The sequence below is a fragment of the Leguminivora glycinivorella genome, chromosome 19, assembly GCF_023078275.1.
Source record: "Leguminivora glycinivorella isolate SPB_JAAS2020 chromosome 19, LegGlyc_1.1, whole genome shotgun sequence".
NCBI lineage: Eukaryota > Metazoa > Arthropoda > Insecta > Lepidoptera > Tortricidae > Leguminivora > Leguminivora glycinivorella.
Window position 1 is genome coordinate 11,036,351 of NC_062989.1, and position 23,402 is coordinate 11,059,752.

Below are 23,402 nucleotides of genomic sequence, written 5' to 3' on the forward strand. Positions count from 1 at the left end.
ATTTCCAGTCAATACACTATCATTCTACCACCAAGTCTCAGGCTATCGTCTGACAAAGAAAGTTTTCGCGACCTTGCTCAAAATATAAATCTCAATTGGTCAACATATTGCGATATAGTATGAAATTACACCGGGCCGCGTTTTGTAACTTTGTCAGATTAAGGCTATGTAGCGATATACAATATTAGAGCCTCTAATATTGACGTTTGAATACGTTACTATTAGTCTAAACGTCAAGGAGCTTCTTTGTAGTTTTTGGTATTAATAAGTCACCATCTATTGCGGTGTTCTCTTTCTCCATACAATGCATGAAATTACCGTGACGTTTACGGTATCTAGTAACGTTTCTAAAACGTCAAAAACATATTAATGGTAGAAACTCGATTTAGGTTTCGTTCAATATATTAGTACGGGTCACCCCCTGTATTTTAAGTAGAAAATCGCTTTGTATGTTTTACTTCAAATGTTTTATTTGTTGTTGGTTAGTTCGGTAGTCGAGTGACCCATTTTAATATATTATATATTTTTAGCCTTTGTTACTATTTTTTATTGCAGTTGACAGTGGATTGTAGGTGGTTGGAAAAATACAGATTTCTTTATGGGATGTATCGCATTTCTTGAACCACCTGGAATCCATTTTCATTTTAGGTAAAAAATCAAATCCTTTTTGCACGTAAAATGTGGTTTAAAGATATTCTTTTAATGTATTAAAATGTATTAAAAAAATTGTCATAGTTATCACTTTTATACGTGCAAAAACGAGATGAAAAGTGAGTAGGTTGGTAAAGGAAACTGTGTTGATAAATTTCGATACGAATTTTAATATTTCCATACACTTACTTATATCAGGTAATAAAAGTTGTCCGCTTAGCGGCAAGGTACATTGACACATTAATAAATTAACTTAAACTATATCAGTCTGACAGTCGCGCCGAGCGCGTGGCTTAGCTTAGTATCACAGATGAGTAGAGCGGTGGGTCGCGCGAAGTGCACGCGGGCGGCCCGCGCGGGCCGGGGCGGCGGGGGCGGCGGGGGCGGCGGTCACTCGTCGGACGCGGACGACAGCTGGGTGCTGCCGCCCGAGCTGAAGGAGCCTCGGCACGCACCCGCCTCTCCACCGTTTCCCGCCGGCGGCGCTTCTCTAGCGTTCCCGGGCGACAGCGTCCTCAGCAGCTCCAGGGCAGCGCGCGCGCGCTGCCCGTCGGCCACGGCCGCCGACGCCGCGCCTGAGGCGCGCTCCCACGCGCTTTTCTCAGGCAACAGCAAGCGACGCGCCTCGCGCTGCACGCGCCGCGACCGCAGCGCAAACAGGAACGGGGATGCCGCCGACGCCAGCAGCAGCAGCGCCAGGGCCGGCGTGCGGGCGTACTCGCCCAGTCCCGGCGCCGCCGCCGACACCGCGGCGGTGACGGCGTGGGGGATATGTAGCATCACTAGCGCGCCGGTGAGGATCCCGACACGGGCCGCGCGGGACTCCTCGCGGTACCGAAACAGCGATGCGTTTGAAATTCTGCACCGGATCGATGTAATCCTCGAGCCGTTTGCGGAAGGAACTGGCGTCCGCGGCTGTACGGCCAGCAGAGGCGCCGCTAGGGAAGGAGCAGAACTCACCGCCGGCAAGCCTTTCCTCAAATCCTCATTCGATTTCCCATCTTTTCGCGCATTTCTCAAACTTGCGACAGAAGGGCACCGACGTGGCTGATCTGGAGGAAGCAGGAACGGGCCGAATTTCCGGTCGGTCTCCTCTGCGGGACCGCTTTCGGGTATATCAATCTTAAGCGTTAGGCCTTCGCCTTCTTCAATGAGATCTGGTAAGTTGGTTTGAGGTTCGTGGAGCTGCAGCGCGCTGGCCCCGTGGGCTCGCGCTCGGAGACCGGAGGAGCGCGCCGCTCGGTAGATTCTCGCGTACATAACGCAGACGACGGTAGCGGGAGCGAGGATGCCAAGAATTAAGTACACGATGGAATAGACTAGCTCGACGCCCTGCACGACTGGCTCGTCGGGGTAGAAGTGGCGAACCACGGCGATGGTGGCGCGAATGGCTGCAGCCGAAGCGGCGATGAGCCAAGTGGAGGCGCAGAGGACGACGGGCCGGCGTTGCAGGAGGCGAGTGTGGCAACGCAGCGGATCCGTGACTGCGTGGTGTTGGTCCAGCGCGATCAGCGTGACGGAGAGGAGAGCGGCGAGGCTGCAGGCCGCGGCGGCGGCGTCGCCCGCCTCGAGCCAAGCCATCTGCTCCGATCTGATCAGCGTGGAATGTTCGCCGAACAGCGCAGGCGCCAACATCGACGTCGTTAGCAAATTCGTCGCCAGCAAGTTTATGACGAACCTGTAACAACAGAAACGCGAATTAGAAATGTTTGCCACACTCGTAGTTGATTTGGGTGCGCTCTCAAACAAGAACGCAAGGTTGTGTCAATTTTCTACGTATTAATCAGCGGTTTTATGGCTTTGTCCTGATTTTGTGGAGTAATTAATCACCGAACAATCAGAATCAATCAAGGCTTGTTTTGTAAATATTTCTTTATGAAGGTATAGATTCAGGGTTTTATTGATTGAGCTCGAAGTTAGTTACACCGTTCATAAATTGCTTACGTATCGGTTTTGCGAATTCTGGAAGTTTTCCGTCCAATCCGTCGGCCTTGTACAGTAAAATCTGGTAGACGATAATCCCTTAATGAACTATTCGTAATTGACGTAATAATCATTATTTGATAAAACCATTACGTACCTATCGACATGGCGCAACGAAACATTTTGCTTTTGCCGAAATATCTAAAAAATAACTTCAAACTACTTCTTCCAACGGAAATCTAAACATTACCTACATAATACGATATAATTATATTAGCGAAGGGCTTTGGTTATTGTAACTAACAGCTATTACAGTATGACCTTTACCCTACTCGAAGTTACGAAAGCACCAAAGCACTGTTTCAACGCGTACGCAACTCAGTATACAGCACATTAATTACATATAGTCATTAGGTTAGTGAATTGTTTTGTGTCCAGCGATTTGTATTTGTTACAATGTTACTGTTTAATTATTAATCAATTGTATTGTTAGCAACTGAAACATAACACAAACGTGTCAAGGCAAAAAAGTACATAATTATATCTCAGGTCAACCAAAAAAAGATATGACTGATCATCACACAAAATAAATTGACCGATTTAGACACCAACGGTAGTCAAGTTGTGTTCAAAATATGACCTTAAAAAATGGTAGTTTAATGATAATACATAATATAATTTTCGCTACAGTTATATTACATCATATATTATAACATTACATCATAATAACACAATCATAGTAACAATTCGTTGTGTTGTCGACGTAAATTTTCCGTCCCATTGAAAATCTCATATATCTCAGGAAATACCTAGTTTATTTTTCTTAATGGTTACCTCGACCGCTGCCAAAACTCTTCAAAGGTCAATGACACACAATCATGTGAACAAAATCACTTCCGAATTCTTGTTTGTTTACGTAATAATACGATTTATGAATAAAAAATTAATCGGCGAGTTTATGGTTCGTCATGCTTCGGAAGTGTGACTTATAAATTCAATTTGATTGACGGGCAATCCGACTCAGCATGACATGGTCGTATATTAAAAATTAAGTTATTCTAATTTTGATTGTGGCGTTTTTTTATGTAATTATAATTGTATTAAGGATTTTTTATTACATGATTTTCCCATCGCGGAACAATGGAGCGCTTAAGTATGCAGTGCTATAGCCAAGATTGTACTTATTTTGAGACCTTTAGTGTTCTCAAAGAGAAGAGGAGTAAAAAACGATTGACAGATTATTTCCATCAAAATCTACAAATCATCCAGTTGTCAACACCAAGGCTGCGGAACAAAATAATCCAGGAACATTTCCCTTTTTATTTCAAGGGAAGGCTACTCCATTTAAAACGCGCTACATAAACAAAATCATACAAAACCTCGTCCGAGGATGATTGAAATAAGAAGCTATCTGATATGTTTGTTTGTACTGAACATTATTGACTGGTGATTACATTAATAAAATGTGGAACACTTATTTTTAGCCTGCAGGTATCTGAAATGTTAAATTCGGACACGATTTGAATATTCTTGTTATTGAAATATTAAGAGTTTATAAAGATTTCTAAATCTAGTTCTTTTCCATTTAAACGAGTCTAAATCATAAGCTATTCCTATAAATATTCACGAGGAGAAATAACCTTTCGTTTTGAATGAATTTTTATTTAAGCTTAATAAAAATATGATGTCCTTCAATTTTTTTTTCTAACACAATTTTTTCGGGGTTGGTCACAATAGAACAAATTGCTCCTGATGAACAAACTGATATAATTATGTATTATGTATGTTCATATCGTAAATTCTGCATATGACCCTGTATTTTTATCTCCGAAGCTATTTAATGTCAAATAAAATGTGTGTGTTTCAACCCCTTATTTGCCAAGAGTGGCACTGAAGCTTTAGTAGTTTCATGTGTTCTGCCTACCCCTTTATGGGATACAGGCGTGATTGTATGTATGTATGTATGTAAAATGTTAATGGCTAAAGTTATGACGACAGATTCCTATTAGTTCCCCTTCGCAACAGCCACGGCCACCATCGCTTAATAAAATCGGGCTTATCGGGCTTAATAAAAATATGATGTCCTTCAATTTTTTTTTCTAACACAATTTTTTCGGGGTTGGTCACAATAGAACAAATTGCTCCTGATGAACAAACTGATATAATTATGTATTATGTATGTTCATATCGTAAATTCTGCATATGACCCTGTATTTTTATCTCCGAAGCTATTTAATGTCAAATAAAATGTGTGTGTTTCAACCCCTTATTTGCCAAGAGTGGCACTGAAGCTTTAGTAGTTTCATGTGTTCTGCCTACCCCTTTATGGGATACAGGCGTGATTGTATGTATGTATGTATGTATGTATGTAAAATGTTAATGGCTAAAGTTATGACGACAGATTCCTATTAGTTCCCCTTCGCAACAGCCACGGCCACCATCGCAGACCAGAATATTCTCCCACCACATACATTATGTATATTGCCCTTGGATCACTTTGACCCTCAAGCATTATTTGAAAATCAAATCATGCATAAATTGTATATAATTGCATCTGTATCTCTCGTATGCGGAATCGATACAATTGAATGTATACAATCGTATACATGCATTGGAAAACACAAGACCATTGGTGGGCAACGCTGCATGTTAAGTAAACCTTGCGATGAAGAAATGTTTCATGGTCTTACATTGATTGATTTGATTAGAAATTGTAATTGCTATCGAATGTCAATATTTGTAGTGTAATAGGAATATTTGTTTACGTATTAAGGAGTTTACTATGCACATTTTTAAAATCTGTACCAGAGCTTTTATATTACGTTTTATTGAGTTTGTAATGAAAACACATAAAGTGCAATCTGCAGTCCAGAAAAGATAGGGAGATAAAAATAAAATTTACATGAATTTCAGTAAATATTCAAAATTTACGACTGTTTTCCCCAACCAATAAATTCATAAACACTTTCACATGGTACAAGATAAAATGTGCCTACCAAGAGTTTAAAAAATTAGTCATAAGTTATTTTTAATTTGCGATTTCGACAAAAAAAATCTATGTCGAGGTCTTAGCTGACCGTGACACCTCGGCAAGTCTGTAGTGTTTGTTTAACATGTCATTTAAGAAGATGTTGGCTAATAATGAATTTAAAACTTCTTAAACGTGTGAACTAGATAATGTGGACTTTGATACATTTTAGGTGAAATTCCTTCCGGCAAATTGAAATAATAAAAATTAAATAATAAATAGTATATAAATAGTCCAGTCACTTTTGTATAACTTTGAGGAATGGAATTTTAAATGTCGGATAAAAGTCGAAAATATACAATTCCGTGACCAGTTTTTTTCAAAGCATAAAAGTTATGTTACATAGTGGTATTAGGTTATATAATTCGTTGAGAACTGTTTTCCAGATACCAATATTCTGTGCTGCAAAAAGTGGACAAATAATGTGGAAAAAATATGTGGTCTTTTCCACATGATGTTAATTTTAAATATGATAAGTATTTTTTGTCACTTATAATCAAATAATGTATCTACTTTAAGAACAGTTGATTCATAGCCATTTTCTTTTACCTTACTGGTCATCCTAAATTATTAAGGCCTTGAGGTATCACAGAGTGGCGCCAAAAGTTCTCCAGCGAACAGCTAATGTTTATTTTTTATCAAAGCAGATTCGAGATCATATTTTTTCAGCCAAAATTGTCATTGAAGATCATTTCGCGTAGGTTGGTAATGTCGCTGGCCTATTTTATTTATATCTCAATTAGCTTTCACAAATATTAGAATATTCTCTAATGATTAAATCATTAACCCACTTTTTTCAACCTTGATATGAAACTTGCATAAATTGAACAGTCAATGACGGATTATAAAAGAAAGCACAAATGATGGTAATTTATTTTTGAAAATCATTCATATCGCTTATATATGCCTCATATTTTTAATGGGTCAATGACAAAAATTATATTTTTCAGAAATATTTTGACCTAGTTTTTAATGCTTCAAAAATTGCAAAAAATTGTAAATATTATAACAATCCACTCTTTTTGATAAGCATACCGTGAAGTTTATGGTATTAGTGAAGACGTTTAGAGTGTTCTGATCTGGCTTGTTTTGAAATGTTTTATTGTAAACATCGTAATTTACGGTCGTGTAGTGAAAAAGAGCAAGGTTAGGATATCCCCGTCTGTAGACGTTTTATGTAACATATTTATAAATGTTAATCATGTAAAAAAGGGTTTGGTATATAATGTAGATTACGTTGTTCAATAAGACTATAAGGTGTGGTATTAAAACCGATTCCTCTACATTTTAAAGGTTTATGTTTATGGTTTACAAAAAATGTAGACCATTAAAATGTATTTTTGGGCAGTTACATAATAATGTTGAATATCAGATTGGTTATCCCAGAAAATAGCCTAAAATCCATATGTTTAAGTGCAGTTTAGAAATTCACGACCATTGTTAACTTGTTTATTAACATATTTATACACCTTTATAATTATAGCACTCATGTACCTTTAAAAACCCTAGTGGTTTGCTTTTCACCCCTCGGATTTTCCATTCAACTATTGATCAAAAACACCCTCTGCATGACACGAGCTTTTTTTTACGAATAACACTGAATCGTGTGTTGACTTAACATGACCACGAAATGGATAGGATCACGAAATATTATGAAATTACATGCGATATTATTTTTCAACATGAATGCTTTGCCCATATCTAAAATAATGTAGCGTCATTTTCCTGTAGCTATTTTAATCAGACTTAAAGAATGAACTTGCTTGTTGTTGTTTTAGGATTTGATATTCCTTTTGACAGAAATACCTTACGTTATGCGGTCATCAGCAGAAGTAGCTTAGCGGGCCAATTGATTAAAATGATCTTCTTTATCCTTAACACTAAAGGTCACTTGCACCACCGAACATGGAGGGTTAACCCGAGGTTAACCCACCATATTACACTCATCTTGTTGTCACTAAACTTGAGTTAAGCGGCTGGTGCAAGTGGCCCTAAGAGTGTATTTTATTTAGGGTATTTGGACAAAACCCGACTGACGACAGTGACGACAGTGTACATAATTGGTCCTTGTATTTTAGTGCGCACAGCAACAATATTGTCTAAAAACCTTACTAAAAAATAATAATTAATATTTCTTGTATGTGGGTAGTTTTTGCACATTGTAATTTTTCCTCAGTCACCCGTTGACCACGAACGCTGTAAAGAGTTCGAAACGTCGGGATGTATTCATTATACCCGATTTAATCCGTTTCCATAGTTTTATTTCATGAGTAACTATCGCGGTAACCGAAGACAATATTAAAAAATAACATGTCTTTACATGTCAATTAAATCAAATAAAAACATTGTTGTGCATTTGAAATATTTAACAACAGAATTAATAACCCGTTTTGCAGCAAGCTGTCAAACATTAGGTGAAGCAGGGGTCAACAGTCAGGCTTAGCAAAAAAAAAACGTAAGATGACTTGCTGATTAACAATTACGTCAATACTATTAATACATTCTTGGTATAGTCTCGAATTTAATGCTACTAAAATACTTAGATACTTGTTAGTAAAAAAACACCTTTGTTGTCGAACACCTGCGCATTAGCATTTTCAAAAAAATATTTTTGAGTATCTGAGAAATCGGTTGCCATATGCGTTGTAGTCTGTATTTTTCCAACATCCACTCAGAATAAATACCTATAAACTAGCACAATTCGTCTATATGCTGAAGGACGACCCACAAAAACTTTATTAAATCATCCAGACGGGATTAAATTTTGAATGATTACCACTTCCTACTGTACTGGCCGTGACCGTGACCAGATGCCGAAACTGCGGACAAATCGCTCCACGCCTCGCCCGCATATATACATCCAAATGTCGGCCATGGGGCTTCATAAAATATATATGAGATTTAAAAAAAAGTTAGGCATGAATGGTTTAAAAAACGTTTGAGACAATTGACGTAGTTGTCGCGTTGTCATGTCTACATAATTCATATTTTATAAAAAGTACTTTGTGAATGAAATCGTATAATCGTTTGTCATCACTACTAATGTGCCGACGGAAAGTTTCCAAAATTCTGAAATTTTCACATAGGAAAACTTCGGAAACTTTCCATATTTTGTATGGACAATTGTATGGATGGAAACTTTTCATTTCATAAATTTAAATTCCCTTTATTTTTCGTGAAAGTTTCGTGAATTTTTCAAGAAATTTAAGATTTTTTTTGGAAAGTTTCCGCAACTTGCACATCACTAGTCATCACTGTCATCAGCATCACACATTTCTACTCGTTATTAAAATAATCGACAGCTACAAATTACAATACATGATTGACTTTTTTATAGATACGTACTGCTGATTCTTGTACATTGATTGCTAAAATTATAATCCTTTTTTGCTGATTTAGCTCTCCTACGGTAAAAACCTTGTTTGTTTCTTTGGGAAGATTCATGTTGTTCTTCCTAGAACTCCATTAACTGAACATAAAATCTGTCAATCTTAATTCTGAGGCCCCTTAATTTTAGAACCGGACAAGTTTTCCGTTAAGTTCTATATTTAGGCATTATAAACAAGGCGTGGTCTCGTGTAACTTTTTAAATCTTTTATGACTAAAGCTTCGCGGAATCGGCCAGTACTCCTAATTGGTATTTGGCATGGAAAAATATTACTTGTTAAATGTTGGTTTTTAATATAAACCACAAGTTAGTTTGAATGAAAAACGAAATTACTTAATGCTGTGTTTAAAACTGCGTCACAATCTATGAACTCAAAAAAAAAACTTTGAACCGTCTCGTGCCTTGTCACAGTGATAATCAATATGGGGACCTCATACAATTACAAAGTGACAAAGTACTAACTAGACCGGATTTTTTAAACTCTATAGCGTATACATAACTTTAGTTCCATACACTCCGTTATACCACAGAATACATATTAGTACAAGTAGTTATACCTATCAAGATCTTATTGATTCCTTACAATAAAATACATCAATGTCACTATTAATTTATTCCTTCATTCACAGAGATGCAAACTTGTTTCTATCTCAATAATTAATGTAACTACGGAATATTTCACATCACTAACTGCTAAGTGAAATGAATCAACTGTACAACGAGTTTCTGAACCTGTACCATGAGATTTTGACGTTTTACTTAGTACGTTTGTTAGTGCGAACGTCACGAAATACGTCAAATATATAGTTGTTAATTGATTCTATACTCTGTACTTTTAAGTTCTTAAAAAAAATGTAAACAAATAATTAGCACATTTTCGGGTAGTTACATTTGTTGGTTAACCAACTAAATGCAAAACCAAGCGGATCTGTCACTCATCTGTTGTTAACCTTCTTATTTGGTCGTGTTATGTTTTCATTCACCCTCAAAAGGCTCCTAAAGCTATTTTAGGGTCAAGCTATCCGCTTGGTTTTGTATTTAGTTGGTTAACCGACAAATCTAACTACCCGAAAATGTGCTAATTATTTGTTTACATTACGTAACTTTTGTTTCCATTAATTTAAATACTTAAAGTATACTATAGTAAGAAATTGTTTGGGAGCGCTGTTAACTTTATTCGTGGAATGTAATTTATCATGACGTTTCTGCTTTTGAGTACCTAACGTATTCAGAAAAGTCAAAAACTTGATTATTTTCAATGATGATGATGATTATTGTTGTTTTGACATTAAAGATTTTGAATTTTAAACTTATGGTACTTACATACAGGCTTTGCTTATCATGCTATACCTACCATCTAAAGTCCTTTGTTACTAGAAATTTCTTTTTTCCACGTTAATTTTACAATGTATCTTTCCACTGTGCATACTAATGTCTGTTTACATTCCCATGACGGTAACAAAAAGGTTATGTTTAAATTTGTTTATGTTTTCATTGAGTGCTGTACACGAAACACACTAAATTCTAATTAGGTATTTTGCAATATTAAGACACTGTGACGATCGGGCGATTCCGGCTCCTCTCGGCTCAAAGAAATTATCGGAGAAACAATTTTTGATGTATCTTTGCGTGCGCTACCAATGAAATATTCACTTGATTTTTGGCAACCCTAAATAGTCGAAAGGGACAACTCTATTTGACCTTGAACTGTTGTCAAACTCAATTTTGTAGGAAGTGTTCCTTCTGTTCGTAAGTAGTGGCCTCTAAGGCGAAGTAGGTTTATTCCAATCTTTACCATGTACCGCCACTTTAGCACGTGTATGGGCAGTAATAAAGCTAATTGGCGCTAGCAAAATTTTCCTTTTATGATCATTAGAGAAAGACAAGCTATTAGAGGATGATGTACGGCGCGATTAGAACTTTAAGAGACGATACATCTAAATATGGATCGGATATATCAGGATCAAATATAAAGTTTCTTCAAACAAAAATGTGTCAGACATTAAAACTGATTGAATGGATATCTTTCGTATTTACGATATCGTATTGACGTCTCTAAAAATGATTATTGAATCGTCAGTGAATTTGCATAAGTTCGTTTATACACATTAAGTAAATAAATAAGGTATGTAACCTTATAGTTTTTTTTATTACAGTAAATAAGTAACCTTATTTTTTTTTATTACAGTGAACCATTATAATAACAATTTCTGACCTTCTTTACTGTAGTTTAGATTTTTTTCTCAAAATCGTAAAGAGAGTTATATAATTTTTCTAGACAATGTTAAACTAAATCAATATTATGATTATGAGTATGACATCATCGCTTTTTGTACAAACCAGTAAAACACTTTGATCTATCTCCGTCCAATACAAAAACAATAATAGGAACGCGCATGGCTCGGCAAAACCAGGAAGTATATCGATATCCATATAAGCTACTCATAATGAATCAATTAAGAGACAATGGCTCCATATGTATTAAATCCTGAGTTAATTTAAAACCGTTTTGTGGGTGTCTAAAGGGTTTTCCTATCCGTGTCTCAGGGTCTTTCCACTTGAAACCGGTCATTACCAGGCACGCGAATGATGGTAATGATTTAGCATTATCATTAATTGCATGACGCTTTGTTTTTGCGGAATCCGTGTTTACCTTAGGTAGGTAAGATTGTAGTGACATCTTTTAATAATAAATAAACAAATTGCAAATTAATGTAGATGAGTTGTCTGATGAACAGTCGCGTTCAGTTAAATCTTCACTAAGAAAAAAATCTGAACATGGGTATAAAAATGTGTGCAGATATTTAAACATGTAAATGTGTAGATGGAAACAACTGTATGTATGACTGTGGATGTCAGACATTCAAGTACTTAAATACCTTATAATCTTTTTGCATAGGATTAGTTAAAGATATGCTCGCAAACCTATCTTACACTTTGGACACACGTGTTTATATTGTGTGATTCAGTAAAACTGGTATCTTCTTAGCAACAGCGTCATTTTTTATTCAAACATTTTAGATCTAATTATTGTATTTTGACATATATGGACTGTGTGAAAGAACTAAGATGCAACAAAAGTAATTGAATGATGAGATGACAGGCAATAAAGAGATATGGAAGGCAAAGACAAATGATGTGCCAACCCTAAATGACTGGGATAAGCAAATGGTGATGATAATGATTTGGTTAATATCAGACTTCGAATGTATTTTGCACTAACTAGAGATTCAATCTTGAATAATGATTCACAATCTATCCCTTTTCATTAAAACCGACGTCATTGTATTCTAAGGACGGGAAAATTTCCTCAATCAAGTCCAATTTATTGCACAACAGGCACTATTATAGAATACCGCTTATTTCCACCTAAGGCTCGTAAACATTGCGTCATGGACTAATCCTACAAATTATATGCGCTAGACTTTATCATAGGGTTTGCTAATGACTGAGGTCGCACGCGCATCCGTTTTGGAGGAATTTTCTGTGATTCTATCAATAGTATATGGTCTCTGTCACGTATTTGACCGAATTGGTTAATTAAATAGTTGTCTGTAGAATTATTAAGGTAAGTTACTCATTTCGTTTTGAATATTCGAAATATTTCACTCTTTGAAGATTTTTACTGTCGTTAGTTGTTTCATAGACAAACATTTGAGTTGAACTTGCATCTATGCACAATAAACCCTGGACGCTACCTTCATCCAGACTTTACTTTAGGGTATTAACTTTGTTCTAATCCTATGTAATTTTTCTTTGAACTTCATAGCAAAAACTTAAATGGCCATAATCGATAAGTATTAAAACGATAAACAATAAATTAAAGCATAGTTCTGCTTACTTGACACTACCAATAATACTGGAGGTAGTATAGGTAAATACCATTAGTAAATAAGCGAGGAAAAATTTTGTGTACATAATAAAGAGAATCCGCGAAATTGCCCGCGTTGCGTAATGTGAGTTAATAGAATATTTATGAACCGGTACACATATCTCTGGAAGAACGAAAACAATCATTGTCCCTACAATAAACGATATACTACCGAAGTAATTTCAGAATGAAACTAGGAATAAATGCATGGATGCTAGGAATGAGTACATGTTAGATAAAACTTTCTTTTTATTTGATGAATTATTTACACATGCACATGAGTTTGGAATCGGGGTCGTTGATATTTTTTAATGTGTCCAAGTGGACGGAGTTTTACAAGTCAAAAGTGTCCAACGTCAGTTTAAGAAAAACAATAAGCCTCAGAGAAAATATTTTTGTGCCTAAAATAAACTTGTAAAAATAACTCTCGTGGTGTTCAAAAATGAAGAAAGCTAAGCTCAACGCCGCTCAGCAATTTTGTTGTGGATACCGCATTATTATGCAGGAAAATAAATTTGGTTGAACTTCACAACGTGCCAGTGGTGGTACTGTTCAGACATACAATAATAAAGGACGATTATATAAAAATGTATTGGCTTAAACTTCTTAGATGTAGCTTTAATAGAGGCATGGACATTAGATTGGGATTATATTTATGTTGTATATGCCTTCGACGAATAATTAGGAGGTAGGTATAGCAATTTGGGTGGTCAAAATGAACGTATAGGTGATCTGTTTATCTTACATTGGTTTTAATGATGGTTATAAATTAGACATTAATATTAATGTTTCATTCACGCTTTGGATTAGTGTAAATAATTGAATGATCCATGTCGTTCATACCACAAATTAAATTTACATTTTGAAACCTTAATGAATGATATGATGTAATCAAAAATTAAAGGAACTATTCATCAATAGGAAATGCTACAAAAATTAATGTTTTTACTAAGTAATTATGTGTATTTTATGTTGGTAGTACTTACAAGGTTCTGTTATCTGTGGCGATGTTCTATTGACCCGCTGTGTTGCCAGTAGATAAGCAAGCAATTTTCTTAATGACACTAAGCATTTGAATGCACTCTTTGTTTATAAGTGCTCTCTTAATGGCTTCAATAGAAGCTTTTAAGATTAAAAATCAAAATAAAACAAATACATTTTCTATTTGAAACTTTAAAAGAAATTTGTATTGATTGACGTATAGGCAGTTACAGTTTTTTAGAAAATTATAACAATGACTTTTTTGTAAATAAGCGATATGTAGGTTCATTAAGAACAGGTTACGTCATAGGAGTATTTTTCATTACCGTAAAAAAAGCATTGTCGTCACCCGGCGTTTGCGCACGGCGTTGTCGATGACACTTCGGCGAAACCAGTTTTGCAAACTTATATTTGCGGTTCATCAACACGGTAATCAATTACAATTTGATGGTTAGCATGAAGAGTTGATAGTAAATAAAAAGTTGTCTCATTATGGTAACCCCGTACTTTAATGGCGGAAATGTTGCCATGCCAAAAAACTATCCAAAATGGCGTCGTTCCGATTTGGCGCTAATACGCCATTACGATGTGATTAGCAGCGGTCGCGCTTGTAATTTGTATTGTTAATGTTTGCGGATCCAGTAGGACTGGAAAATTCCCTGCCTACCACAATGTGTAGGTGCGATTGTCTTGTCTGTGGCACGATTAACGGCTGAAACTTGGCAGCCTTCGACCATTAATCTTTTTTAGAAATACCTCGATTTGTCTTTTTTGCGAGTAGAATTTGTAGAAATAATATTTTGTTTCAATATTAAAGTAAAAGCTTTTTAGTTAGAGCGGGAATATTTATTTAAGCTAGTTTATACAAGTACTCGCATACCAGAGAACCGGTTACTAGTGTGCAGATATTAAAACGCACTCTCTCTCGTATTACTGTTTCCATTAAATGCATTCGCGTTTTAAACAACAAAGTAAAGAATATCATTTATTTCTTCTAAAAATCGATTTTAATACGTATTTAAATGAAGCAAAAACAAAAAAACAAATAGCCGTAAATAAAATGTCGTTGGGGAAAAAACTACAGGTATACGCAATAAATAATCCTTCAATTTGGAAACGAAATTGTGTTCTATATTTGAATTTGAAACTCGATCGCGGGCACGTGATTGGTCACGATTGTTTATTGAAGTCCATTATAACCGTTGGTAGTGCTTTGTCAAATGAAGTTTCTATCGGATCCATCGAACAAATAGCTTTGAAATAATCGCTTTGCTAGACATTGACATTGATTTTAAATTTATTTTTATTTTCTATAGTTTACATTACGTAATATTAAAAAAGTGCGTCAGAGGTGGAAAGGATCTCAAAACCTAGGCGAATATGGTAAGTAATCAACGCTTTCGAATTCGACCTTTATAGTTTTAATCTACGTATTTATGGTAATGACTGACGCAGATCGAAATTGACACAGGAAATGGCAAATAAGAGGTAGGAAAGGAAATTCATGCTTTAAAGGTGGCCATGTTTTCATAAAGTTCCTCTGAGTTGAATAATCTCATTATGTATCATTATCTTCCCCTTTTTAAATTCGCTCGCAACTATAGAAGTTGGTGGGAATGGGAAAACAACGTTAGCTTCTTCAAAGTTTGATCGTTATTCACTTACGTGGATAATTTCATTCAAGTTAGGCTCTCAAGGAGTCAACGACTTTGGCAAAGTGTTGCTATTAATTTGAGGGTTATTACTGCGCCAGGTTGGAAAACAACTCGATTTGTATACGTTTAATATATTCAGAGAGGTATTTATAGCTAATGCAGCAGCAATCTGTCACTTTCAATTTAATCGCCACGAAAAGCTCACGTTTTCACTTTCTTTCTTGCATTCCATATTTAAATTTACAAAAGGCCAAAACTCCTTTGTAGTCATAGACAAAAGGCGCTATTAAAAAAGTTACTGGCATTCAAAGCAGCACCCATCTTTGTCTACGTTCCGTTGCCGGCCTTCGACCATACTCAATGTTGAATAATGTAACTGATTACCTAACCATTTAGGAGTGACGGCACCGCCTTTTATTTATATAAAGAACTACTGGACTTTTCACATTGTTCAGATTGCCGAGGATGTTTCGTACATATCTAATTAAGTTCAAATTCCTTATCTGATAGTTTCATTGTTGACCGCAAGGTAAAGGATGAGTTACGAAATACTACGCGTAGGAATAGCAAGTTTGTTTAAGGTAACACAAATCTTATACATATATATATATTTTTATAACATCGTGCGAACTTCTCAGCCTGAATCTGTGTTGAAACTTCGGCTCACTATTCTTACAAGTGTGTAAGTGTGAAGTAAAAAGGTGAAGGGAAATCTGTCTTAAATATAAATTGCCAGTGTTGCTTCCTGTTCAGAATTTAAAATTATCTGAAATATTTATGAATTCAAAATAAATTCTGCTGATTCGTATGCGACAAAGATTTATTTTTCATTTAAAACAGAAATATATTTTAAAAAGACATACATTGTATCTCATAAAATTAATAGCTTCTCGAACAAAGTCTTTGTTATTTACACTGATATTTTCTTGTTACACGACGATTAATATAAATATTATACAGTCAGTGTTGCCATCCTAATAAGGCCTGAACAAAATTATTCAATAAAATATCAAGGAAGTGAAGGTAGCATAGACACGGACATGGAATAAGGCTCGAAGGTGAAAGGAGCTAATTTGTTTGAATAAAACCAATTAAAACACGCCAATTTATAACATTATATTTTAAGACAAACAAGTATTAAAAACATTTTTTTTGCTCAATTTTGGTGCACGATATTGATATTATTAGCCTCGGAGCAGGTACGGTACGTGATACCTATTGCCGATAAGCTACAAGAGGCTTGGCTGAGATGGTTTGGAATGTTTAGATATGTAAAGAGAAGATTTTTTGATTAAATGTTGTTGGATCTAAAGTACAAGGAAGAGGAAGACTTAAGATCAGATGGACAGAATACCATAGCAAAAAATATGCGAGCGACGAACAGTATGCTTTTAATAGCGCAAAATTGAAAACAAGACAAGAAAAACAAGAGCGAAAATGCAAGAAAAAGAGACACAGCATATGGGAATAGTTATGCTAAGGAAAGAGAGAAGATATAAAGGAAAACTGGCAGACATTGAACCTTTTAAAGTTTTGAAGTCGGGTAAGACACAGACAATGTTAGGTATGTTGCGGCGTACAATACGGGCGCATTGTTCCAGCGGAAACGGTTCAGGTGCTGTCTATTGTTCGAGTAAGCCATTGTTAAGTCTACTCAAACTCGGATGAACCTGAGCGGGAAAATCGTTTCAAAATCAATTTTAAAAAATATCGTCTGAAGGCTGAAGCTATTAATAGGTTTTACCGGCTTTATGTTGGCATAAGTAGCAGACCGTTAAAGTTGTGGTTGACTTCAGGGAGTCTTATCCAAAATACTGTTATATCGTTGGCTGTATCTTGACACAAGATTTTGACAAAAGCTCAATCCGTGTTGCTGCACGTAAAATATCTTTTATCCAAACCTAAATTGTCTGAGTACCCACAACATAAGCCTTCTTAAGCTTACCGTGGGACTAAACCAATCTGTGTAATAATATCCTTAATATTTATTTCTTTATTGGCCTTTTTTTAGTATGAATAGGTAGACGTTTGACCACGATCACACCTGATGGTTATTTTTATAAATCGGCAGAAAATAAGTGGCATCATTACATTCACTACCAAAATATGCTCTGGTTCCTATTCGCTAATGTTTTAAAATATTTAAACGACGTTCCATTATCAAAGACAGATCGCTTGTTATTGTTACCCGTACGTCTAAAAAAGAAAGGTCAGTACGTTGTCTGTGCAAATTTTTCGAAAGAGGCAGTGCTGCCAGCTTTATCCTGTACAAACCAAGGTCGCTCGGTCAACACTCGGTATTTAAACTCGATTGCAATTAACTTGTAGCCGTGAAATTGATCTGATTACTTACAAGGAAAATTTTCGGCGTGTCGATAAAGAAAAACTGGGGAATTAGAACGAGCAAGCTAAATGTAAAGTTTGAAACAAGCAGTTGAAACTTGCTGTAATGGTTTTTCCGGTTAATGTTTATCCCTTAATTACTGAATTTTCAAGTAGAAGAAGAAACATTAAGGCCATCAAAAGTCTCAAATGGAACATAGAAGTCGTGGAAATTTACAGAAGGTTTACACTTTTGTTTTGACATATCAACCTAGTTTCCATGAAACTTTCGCATTAGTGGCTATAAAAGGTGCTCCAAAAGATGCTTGAGAATTTCTGTGACGTCACATAAGACGGGGATTAGAGTTGGCTGATAAGGTGATATCTTAAACCGTGGTAGCGGAAAGTAACCGCTAAAATAATTAGATTTCGCGCGGGCTATGATGATGGTCCGTATGCCATGCCAGTTCAGTTTTGTAGGGAGTTATTCTGTAAGGAAAATGTCAATGTCAAATATTTTTAGGCATTGTAACAATTCAGCAAAAAAACCAATTGAACAACTGTAAAAACTTGTCTCGACGGTTATTTTTTTAAATAAAGTCCTTCCAAAGGCGAATGTCATAGTGATCATGATAGTTGGAGTCAAGTCGTCGGGAAAGTCTCCATCAATAAAATTCCGTTTGATGTGTGCTAGAATTTAGAACTACTAAGAAAGACATGCGCTGGTTTTCTTTACGATGCATGCAATCATACTATTGTATTTGAAGTCGGTGTTACTCATAGTTAGTGAAAAACGGAGGGAATGGCATACTTAAACATAAACTATTTGTCATAGAAGTTTCAAGTGCCGATAAAATACTGTTTGTTTGTTTATGATTAATTTCGTTAGATAGGCGTCGGAAAGATTGGTTCCAGAACTTTGCCTTCACCTTATTTCTGAGGACTGACCTAATTTTGTTATATTTTTAATCTGTATTCAGTAAGACTTTTCTTTAACTTGGTTGTCTTGACAGGTCAAGGGTTTTATTACTTATCTTTAAAGGGATAGGAGGAAAAATAAGAATTGAAATTTGTTTCTAGAGGTCTGAGCCTCAATAGGAAAAATTGAAGTCTTAATATTGGATCACTCGTGCGTCTGTCACAGATTATTTTTATTTCGTTCTCTTTGTTTAATTAAGTTTTTTGCAAATGTATATGAGTTAGTAACAAAAAATCGTATCGTTTTAGTACTGAACGAATTGATAGATGATAAGATGACTCACTGAAAAGACCAAATGGAATGATCCAAGATGTTTACTCTCATTGTATAATGTAATTTATTAGAGGAAATTCCGAGGTAAGTTTCATCTGGTTGCCATGTCGACTTTTATGATGTTTTACACTTTAATTATAAGTTATATGACATTATTATGGGTATTTATGTTAATTATCATACAGTAAAATATGATGAATATTGTTTAATGTGAGTAATTACAATGATAAATGTTTTTCGTATATAATATATTATGATATTGATTGATGACATAACCTTAGAATTAAAATTCTAACAAATTTATTATCAAGTATGCCATATTTTTTTTTACAATCCATTTATGGACTGTGACTCAAATATGACTCGATGATGACTGATTGCAATAAAAATAATATTCTATTTATATCCTAGACAGATAAAAAGTTATTACACATACGCCTACAATATTTCCCAGATGCGTTGAGCAGACATAATCTAATAATAACATTAGGTAATTATCTGACTATTTCTATCAACCTACTTTTTGCAAGATAGCAATCCTATCCCAGAAGAAAATAAACTGGCCCGAGTTTATCCTTGGGTTATATTAATATCTAAAAATATACTCTTAAGCCTTTTACTGTCTACCTTTAAGAGATTTTTTCGTATTAATATTACGACCCGTTTTTGTCAATTTTACGGGTATATTTGCCTAAAATAGACAAACAGAAAGGTCTGTTTCCTCTTTTTTAGGGTTCCGTAGCCAAAATGGCAAAAACGGAACCCTTATAGTTTCGTCATGTCCGTCTGTCCGTCTGTCCGTCTGTCCGTCTGTCCGTCTGTCACAGCCGATTTACTCGGAAACTATAAGTACTACAGTGATGAAATTTGATGGGAATATGTGTTGTATGAACCGCTACAAAATTATGACACTAAATAGTAAAAAAAAAGAATTGGGGGTGGGGCCCCCCATACATGTAACTGAGGATGAAAATTTTTTTTTCGATGTACATACCCGTGTGGGGTATCAATGGAAAGGTCTTTTAAAATGATATAAAGTTTTCTAAAAAACATTTTTTCTTAAAGTGAACGGTTTTTGAGATATCAGCTCTCAAAGTCGTAAAAAGTATGTCCCCCTCTATTTTTATAACTACGGGGTATAAAATTCTAAAAAAAATAGAGGTGATGCATGCTAATTAACTCTTTCAACGATTTTTGGTTTGATCAAAGTATCTCTTATAGTTTTTGAGATAGGTTGATTTAACTGTAATTTTTGGTTAAGTTATTGGTTTATTATATTTGCTGCTACGGAACCCTTTGTGCGCGAGCCCGACTCGCACTTGGCCGGTTTTTACAAATATTCACTTTTTGTCTTTTTTTGTATTCTTGTTTACTTTACTTGTTTTTTTATTATTATTTATTAGGTAAATTAAAAGACATAAGTTGGTACTTTGCCTGTTATGGCGATGTCACTCAAAACAAAAAATGTTTGATTTGTTTATTTTTTAATAAAATATTATGTTTTAAATATTTATTGATGTCAGTAGGCACTACTTTACAGTGCAAACAGGAATATCGATTAAAAGCGATTACACGATAACTATTGTGCCAATTTGGTGACATATCGGAAATATCGACTCAAACAGTCTGGAAGGAAAAGTACTGCATTTCAATATTCAATCAGATATCAAATGAATCATTTGATTGTTTGATGGTATAAATATGTAGGAATTTTTTTCTCATTTAATATAAAAAATTAAAAGTTCTATATTTGCAAATTAATTTACTAAATAGAGTAATAAAGAAATGTAGATGAAAAAGATAATGAAATTAACATTTTCTCGATACATACGTCTTTCTTTTGTGTATGGCTATAATTGGTTTACCGTCTATTCACGGCTTGAAGATAAAAAAAACCCTTTCACACGAAACTATCTGCTTGTAAAAAAGAGCAGATTATAAGTAATATAATCTACTGATTTCTCAAGGATAAAAAGAATATAATTAATAGTTTAGTAGGACGGGCTGTGCACTAGCTTTCAGCAAATAGGTCAATGGAAGCACTAAATGCATTTGCAAGAGTGCATTTACCTAGCGTGATGGAACAACCTGCTCCCTTACCTAACTACCAATAAAAATGGTCATAAAATAAATAAATAAACTGTAATCACTAAGTGTTTAAAACTGTGCATGAGCGGTTGGAAAATCAATTTAATAGCTTGAAAAGTACTTTACCAGTTTTTTAACCACGGAGGTTTAGCTCATCATGCGTGCGAATTTCTACATGATAAAAATTATTCTATCGTCTCTTACTGTTGTAAACGTTTTAGCATCAATCTGTATTTATTCAACTTACAAAAGATTCCTTTTTATAGAGAAAAGAAATGACGGAATGTTCTAAAAAAGGTTTATTTATGCGACAAAGGTTCATCTGCCCGCCTATTTCACCTATTTGTTACTGTTGGCAGTGTTGGCACACCTGTACCTCTGCGATTTCAAACAAATGAACGTGTTCTAAATTTAAAACCTAAGATAGTGATTCGAGAATTCAAACAAATGATTTGAATTCTAAATTAAAATTTGTAAGACAGTGATTGAAGTTTGCATTCTAGTCAGTGAAGTGAGTCACATACGTAACATATTACTTACGATTAATGTCGTTTGAAGAAACCAGACTATGTCTGAGATAGTGTAATATTATTTATTGCTAATCTAGAAATAATGTGGAAAATTATTGATTTCTGTAGTGTCTACTATAGATATAAATAGATTTTAGATGATAGAGTATCTGTGAGATATGGATAAACGTATGTTTATAATATCGATTAAAAGGGGGTCTAAAGAAGAAACTTATTCTATGTATTTATGTCATATTTTCTTAATATATTTAGTATTTGCAGATTTGCAAGCAGTAATATGAGTAGTCATTGGTGTTAATGTCAATAACAAACCGTTTGGCCAGAGAATGAACCGAGGACCTTCCGAAAGCTAGTAGGCACTTACTGGCACTGAGCCACGGCTCTCTCATTGAATGACTAAGTCATTAGAGTATCTCCTAAGGGTGACTTTGCACTAAAGATGTACTACGTGAATGGATTTGATATCCACAAATAAGCTAGTGCAAGTAGTGCTATGCTATATGGACCAACAACCCTCGAGGGTTGGAGGTGGCAAAATATTATTTAGTTTAGAACTTATGATCCCTTCACACGATAAGAAGAATAATGGACCAATGAATTATATTTGATGGATAATGTGGGTATTCCATCGACGAAACAGATCTCTGATGGAGAGGCATCCTTGTGCTGTTCTAAGTGTATGGACAATTTATTATTATAAATAAAGTAAATGGGTTTTTAAAAAGGGGATTTTTAAAGCGCTTTAAATATGATTACAAACATAAACTTCGGTCTTTATCGTAAATAAAAGGTTGTCTAGACAGTTTTGGCAGATATTTTCTTCCGATATAAGCGTTTTTTTTTCACTTAAAACAAAGTTCCAGACTTTAGGAAATTTTTAGACATAGTTTTATGTTACAAACATAACGAATTGCTGTCAGGCAGGTAAAATTAATTCTTTTTATGACTTTTATCTCGTCCTTTAAAACTTCTCAAATTGTGCTAAATTAAGTACGTACTTAACACACAATAACTGCTTTATTCCTTGGAAGATCATGCGACATGAACGCATAAAAAAAGAACACGAGACGAGTAAAGATTAGCGACAATCTATTTAATTACAAATAACGACTTAAATGAATGGACTTTAATAATCCTTTAAGAATAAATAACCCTTTGTATTTAACTTCTCACGATTACAAATAAAAACCGGATCAGTGGGAGAAAAAAATAATGAGCAACATACAGTCACCATGAAACAACGAATCAAAATTTTAATCATTTTATGAAAGCCACGACGAGTGGCGGAAAACAGGGAAGCTCTTTATACCCAGCAGTGGGACACATTATAGGCAATATAAAAAAAATGATTATATAGATACACAACTCCTATTTCTTAGATTTACAAATTGGTACAAAATTTTGAATCGTCGTTTGATCCGCCAAGTTGAAGTTGATTATACTAAGAAATTGTCTGAGAACTTTAATTGTTGCTAAGCAATTTATTTCATGGTTAAGATTATGAATTAAACCCTTGTTCAGGGTTAAAATGGTTTAGGTAATTATGGACCCTTTAATCTTTTCTCACATTGAACGGACATATTAAAACGTGCGTAGAAGGCCATTGGATATTGAGGTCGGCGCAAATCTAATTTTCTGATGGGCAACTAAAAATATAGACAGCAATGCTTTGGAAGAGTAATAATAACAGAAACTTTTATTTTTCACTAGCAG

At 35.1% G+C, this 23,402-nt stretch overlaps 1 protein-coding gene across 1 annotated transcript in view; it reads right to left on the reverse strand.

The window, feature by feature from the left end:
- Positions 1–801: 801 nt before the first annotated feature.
- The window catches only part of LOC125236704 (5-hydroxytryptamine receptor 1A-alpha), a 55,595-nt gene continuing 32,994 nt past the window's right edge, over positions 802–23,402 (reverse strand). The window contains exon 2 of the mRNA XM_048143621.1: positions 802–2,329. Coding sequence (XP_047999578.1) covers positions 1,042–2,329 — 1,288 coding nt within the window. The 3' untranslated portion in view covers positions 802–1,041. The remainder of the gene's footprint in view (positions 2,330–23,402) is intronic.